This window comes from Austrofundulus limnaeus, unplaced genomic scaffold, assembly GCF_001266775.1.
Source record: "Austrofundulus limnaeus strain Quisiro unplaced genomic scaffold, Austrofundulus_limnaeus-1.0 Scaffold152, whole genome shotgun sequence".
NCBI lineage: Eukaryota > Metazoa > Chordata > Actinopteri > Cyprinodontiformes > Rivulidae > Austrofundulus > Austrofundulus limnaeus.
The window spans coordinates 830271-836656 of record NW_013952554.1 but is presented as its reverse complement, the minus strand read 5'-3'; the positions used below and the strand labels follow the sequence as shown (position 1 = coordinate 836656).

Sequence of the window (6386 nt, the reverse complement as noted above, 5' to 3'; positions counted from 1 at the left end):
GTCTAGTTTTCAAGAAAATAAACACTTCCCTTCAAAATAATATGGCAGTGTCCCACTGAGAAAAAAAAGGAAAGGATTTTAAATTTTTTTTGTTTCTTATCAATAGATCTCATCACAAAATAGGAAAAAAAATAGATTCATAAATATTATTTTTACTCTCTTTTTTTATATATATTTACACACACATATGCACACTCACACACGCAGACACACTCGCAAAGGAAGCGGTGCGAATTGGCGATAACCGTTCGTGTGGAAGATGAAGCCGATGGGCGATGTCTTGTCTGAGAGGTGACCAAAATAAGGCAACGAGCTCCCACGGTCTCCAAAGTAAAGCACAAAAAAGGACACCGTGGCCCAGCGAGGCCCGCAGAGCGGTCGGCCAGCTCACCAGATTAAAAAAAAAAATCAACGCGAGAAGCGCAAGCGTGAGGATGACAATCTGTGTGTCGTGTGCAGTTGGGCTGTTTTGTTTTAAAAAAAAGGCTGCATATTGTACATTCACAGCTGTCATGCTGTTTTGTTTGATTTATTTTTTTTTCCTTTCAGAAAACTCCCTGACAAGGAAGGGTTAAAGCCAAACGCAGTCACGTTTGATACAAGTGTGTGATACGAGTCATACGGTGCGCACCGTGTTGGCCCCTCGTGACRTCCCCCATAAGGCCAGGCATGTGACGGTGCAATTTAAAAACAATCATTTGCCTAAAAGTGCGCCCCTTTATTTCCATTGTGGGACATCAGTTTTTGCTATGATTATCGACAATAATGCCTTTTTTTTTTTGTATTTTTGGAAAGATCAGGGCCTGTACTTACCAAACTTCTTAGAATTACTCTTAAGAACGCTGCTAAGAGTGGACTTAAGTGTAAAAAAAATCTTAGTTAAAAGCTGAGACTAAAAGTCAGTTATCAAGCGTCTCAGTCTTACTTTAAGCGAAGTGTAGGAGTAATTCTTAAGCGTCAGTCTAAAAGTTGATTTGCGACACCTGGCTGTGCCACAAAGCTGATCCTGGATGACGTCGTTAGGAAAAAACCCGGCATGGAACCATCACTGCCTCGGATTTCACATTCAAGAATTTTGTCGGAGAAATGGCGAGATAAGACTGTGAAAATCCTAAAATAAGTTCATTTTCAACACACTAATGTTGTCAACTTGTACTGATTGTCTGTAGAATTACATAAAATGTCCTCATTTGCATCATGGATACAGGCAAAAAAAAWTWAAWYMAAAAMYKSMRSYTTWAARRRKWAMYTWMCCCMAAAWTWAMYTTTTTTTAGCTGATAAACTGYCTAGAATGTGTCTAAAATGTTATATAGTACTGTTTCTGTGCTAATTTTGATGTTTTTGTGTGTATTTGTTCAAATCTGTAATATTTGGTCTAAAAACGTCTTTTTGCTGCGTATATGGGTGGAGCAGTGGTACTGCAGGCTAATTTGCATATTGGTTAACAGCTCTGCATGTTGACGTGGTTCTGCACAGTTTCGTCACAGCGGCTGTCCTCTCATATAAAAGCCTCTCTCTAAGACACGCCCCTGCAGCAGTCAGAGGGTGGAGCTGTTAGCAAGCTTAGCATGATCGTCTGTTGACCTTCAGCCTCGGGTGGGGAGAGGAGCTGGCTGCTCTCTCTCTCCCCCTCTGTCTCTGTGTCTCTCCACACACACACACACGCACGCACGCACGCACGCACACACACACGCACACGCACACACACACACACAGAGAGAAAGAGACCAGAGGAGGGAAAGAAAGGCAGCAACTTATACAGATTGTCTGTAAATTATGAGGATTTTACATCATTTTGCAGGTAAACGGACATATAGATTAATCTCACGGGATTTTTCAAGCCTTACGGATATTTTAAAAACCTCATTTTCAAATTTATCTAACATGTCAGAGCCTATAGGATGATTTAAAAAAACAATAAATAACATCAAACAGCCATCTTCCAACCTATTCTGCTGCTATAAGTTACTTTCCCYTCTCTCCTTTCCTCCTGCTTYGCAGCAGGAGCTTTCTTCTTCTTCGGAGTTATCTTTTCACAGGGGGGTAAGTTACACTTTAAAGTTATTTTATGTCTCAGAGCCTGAGGTAATGTTGAGCTACTCCCTTTTCCTCTTTGCCACTGTCTGCAGACAACACCGGCTTTACACCCAGACACACAACAGCTTGGTCCAAGAGGAGCCCCCCCATTGTATTGTGTGATTGTTAATATAATAAACGAAATGTTCAATCCCACCGTAATTTTTAATTTAAAAATATGGGGGGGATCGCATGCACTCAGTATATTTAATAATTTCTCCAAAAGCCACACACAAATATCTGCCTTTTAGTCCAACATTATGCACAGTTTTTTTTTTGCCTTTTTTTTTTTTTTACCTTTGTTTCTTTTGTAGCTATGTTTCTGATTAAACCTGTTTTCCACCTTGTAACTGAGAATAACGCTCAGGTGGTGAGGAGGTCCGCTTTGTTTACTGTGTAATCTCTGTCTTCAGTCCATCTCAAACCCCTTAACCACTTAAGAGTCCTCTGGAGCAGTCTTAACTTTTCTTGAGAGTAAGAGTGATTCTTAGACTTAAGAGTTTTGATAACTGGCACTTAAGGCTCCAGGATGCTGCTGCCAAACTGCCGAAATCGTGCCGAACTGTCGCATTTTTATGACGAAAGTTGCGTCACTTCTGTTCGCATTGTCGGCATTTCTTGTCGCAACCCGCGGGTCGAACTTTTCACCCCCCTCCACATGAGAACACATACGAACTGTATGGTGGGATTGGTCAGAAGTTCATGGGAGTGTTTTTGTTTGTGCTGAAAGCTCAGACGCTGCATTTGCTTCAACCAATCGCTTCAAAAAAAAGGAAGAAAAAAGTGATCGCTTCCAGAGCCGACTGCTGTACCAGGAAGCAGCGATTTTCAAACTTTTAGTCAAATGGTCAAAAACTCATAAATGGGGATAAAACAGACATTTTTCACAGTAGAATCTGACTGATAAAACTTTGGAGCTTAATCTGGGACCAGTTTGAGGATAAACAAYGTYGAGYGAGCYGCGGACATTTTTTTTYYSCRYWKKRSWCYCCYSSGRRRRRRWMYCMYRYRSWGWKRYRTRYKSYRSMGRGRGRGGKKTYYCCMSRRGMKSKGSKCKSGGKGTSTCWSRRRRWMTRWRARRKRTRTGYGMRAAMRMRWRYSSMRMAMMMMCRYGWSRSSGCGYKKWSMSSSSSYGYGMMMMYAYWSYRSRSKYTWYACWYWWGTCTGAGAGTAGGAGCAAATCTAAGAAATTTTCAGCACTTAAGTCTAAAAATCCACTCTAAGAAGTTAGATAAATACGGGCCCAGGACAAGCATGGATTGCGGCATCTCTGCAAAGCGTCTAAGTGTGAAACTAACTATAAAAGTTAAAATCCCTCTGCTGTATTTTACCTCTGTTGAGCAAAAAGTGGCAGTCAGTTAAATGTCATCAAAAGGCTACAAAAAAAACGGTATATTTGTAATCACTAAAAAGCCAGACGAGAGAGTGATGAGAAAGTAAAGTGGAAAAGAAATAACGGTTAAAAGACAAGGAGAGCCATTCCAAAGGGACGTTATCTTTTGCGTTGGCACACACACACAGGCTTGTTACAAAAACTCATTCATCATATTTTACTCGGAGGGGTGTTTTTTTTCCTTTTTGTTGTTGTTGTTTTTCATTTAGGTGGCCTAAACAGCAAAGAAAACCAGGGGAACTGCTTCATGAGGCCCACGACCTCGTCTCCTGAACAAGCTAAGTATTAAAAACTGCACTTRGCCGGACTGTCATTTTGCTCAAATAAAAAACAACAGTGCATACTCTCAGTGTGTATCAGTGTACGTCTCTACTCTGCATTAATACTGCTAAGGATGTTTTACCTCACAATCTAAATCATCTCAAAGGAGGAGGCGTCCTTTGTCATTTGCTTATGTTCTACTGATCCAAACGCTTCGTGTACACTCACGTTAATAGACGTTTGTTTTATTTGTTTGATCCGTCTGTTAGGCCTATGTTAGTCCAACTAAAGAGATAACATTACGCAGGGCGACATATTTCTTGTTTTTAAACTGATAAGTCAACAGTTTCCAAATTTTAAATCATATCCACCTTCCTTGTTATTATTATTATTTTTTTGGTCTTTTTTCATTTTATTCTATCAGAAGGGTTCCTCCTGCTCTGTCTGCTCTTGCAGGGCTGGCAGTGCACACGACGCCCTCAGCCTTTGGCTCTCACTTGTTTCCCCCCTTCAGCGAAGCTCTTTGGTTTTGATCCCGGTGCTGCTGGTCAGCCCTGTGTGTCCTCCGTGGCCTTGGCCTTAGTCTGGGTAGGTCTCTGTCCATTTGGGAGGGCTACATTCATTGGCTGGTGCCCCGCTGGAGCCACGTCGCAGGTCACTTGGAGTGATGCGGTGACACGGCGGCGCCCTGCTGGTGCTTCTGTTCCTGCTGTTTGACCTGCTGAATGATCTCCCGGATCTTCCTCTGTGCCGTCTGTTGGAGGGAGCGGGGGTTCATGAGGAAGGTGGAGAACGTAAAAAGGAAGCTCTTCAGAAACGTTTATCACATAGAGTTCTCAGCCCTTCTGTGACTGGAATTTTAAACATCACGTTTTGATTCATGCCTTTTTCACTTTAACAATTTGTAAACCCTTCTTACTGCGAATTTACTATCAAGTGCTGCAGTTTTCTCCGCCTCACTAGCTGCGTTTGCATTCACCATGAAAATGCGCAAATTAGAATTTCGATAATAAATTTGCTCAATGGAAACACGTCAATTTCGAAAAAAATTACTTTTTTTCGACAAAATGTCTTTGCGCTAGGAAGAGGTGGTTTTTCAGCCGTATCGAAATTGATGTATTTTGCAAAACTACAATGGAAACACTTTTTTCGCATCACGAGAGTCACGTGATCAACATCCGGTTGTTTCTACTGGTGAAAAAGATGACGACGAAGAAGATAACAGAAAGTAAAAGTAGCAGTGAAATCACCAAAGTACGGTAGTAAAAGAAAGTATTAAATTCACGACTACATTTTCCCAAAAACGCAGCATACGTMGCCRCTCCCAGGTATAAGGAGCTTTTCACTCGAAAGCCTCTATAAGACGCCGACGTCTCCTCTGATGATGAGCGCTAGTGTCGTGGTAGCAATATGCTATGTGTTTACATCCATTGCCGCCATGTTTGTAATGAATTATCGTAAGAAAAAGCGTATTCATGCATGACTTTAATAGCGTTTCTTATATAATGGAAACACTGCAATTGCGAAACTGTATTTTTTCGACATTAACAGAATATCAACAAACATTTGCGCACATTTGCAATGGAAACGCAGCTGCTTCCTGTTAACTGGATAAATGGAACAATCCGAGCTGATTTTACTTCTCGCTTACCTGACTGGCAAAGAAATGCCCGCTGATTTTCACAAAGACCTCGTCGTTCTCGTCAGGAATTTGGTCCCGCGGTACAATGACCTCTGCGCTCGTCAGGTTCTGCAGCTCGTTTACCTGAAACGCGAGTCAGGGATTAGGAACTCACCTTCAGTTTCACCGTCGGCCTCACTTACAGAACACAGACTGACAGTAAAAGTATCACATTTGCCTCAGTGAAACATGCAAAAGGGTGATATTCGACAAGGAGGACACTTTTTTGCTTGACTAGAGGTACAGAGTGTCTGCTCACCGTCTTGCCACCTTTGCCGATGACCCTGCCGGCTGCAGTGGAGGGAACCTTGATGTGCGTCTCCAGTTTGACCTCCTCCTTTCCTGAGAAGAAGTTCTCCTCTTTCAGTTTCCCAAATATCCGGCCTTGTGCCTGGAATACAAAGGAGGGTATGAGGCAAGGAGAGACTGGGGAAGATGGAGACACACAGTGATGCACTGCTATTTACTATACTTAATTACACACAGGTCTATGAGATCCAAAAGAAAAGAGCTTTCGTCTTAAGGTCTCGCACATTGAGTTGGTTGCTTTTACCTTGAACTGTGCCTCTGGAGTTCCAGTAATGATGACCATCCTCTCAGTAACATCTGGGCTCTCAGCTGGGGCAATCTGAAGTAAACATGAAGAGATAAAATACAGAGAGGAGCTTTTGGCTGAATTCCACCAGTTTAAACTAAGAGAAAGCTTCAAGAGGCAAATGGTGTGCAACCCCAAACCTTAGAAAGTCAGGAAGTTGTGCAAAATGTAAATTAAAAACAAAAAGCAAAGATTCACAAAACTCAGAAAGTCATATTTTATTCACAATCAAGCACAGTGAATACTATGCTTTTTGCAGCGTTGTATAAAGTACCTCAAAGTGATACTTGAGTAAAAATACAAGTATCTTATCATAAAAATACTTTAGTAAAAGTTAAAGACTTCTCTAAAAATATCACTTGAGTAAAAGTCTTAAAGT

General features: G+C 41.6%; 1 protein-coding gene across 2 annotated transcripts in view; it reads right to left on the bottom strand.

Annotated features, from left to right (window-relative positions):
* Nucleotides 1-3960: 3960 nt before the first annotated feature.
* Nucleotides 3961-6386, bottom strand: part of igf2bp2a (insulin-like growth factor 2 mRNA binding protein 2a) — a gene marked incomplete at its 5' end in the record, with an annotated part of 62006 nt that continues 59580 nt past the window's right edge. For both annotated transcript variants that reach the window (XM_014016711.1, XM_014016712.1), the window contains 4 exon segments: nucleotides 3961-4485; nucleotides 5383-5496; nucleotides 5672-5803; nucleotides 5966-6040. In XM_014016711.1, coding sequence (XP_013872165.1) covers nucleotides 4387-4485; nucleotides 5383-5496; nucleotides 5672-5803; nucleotides 5966-6040 — 420 coding nt within the window.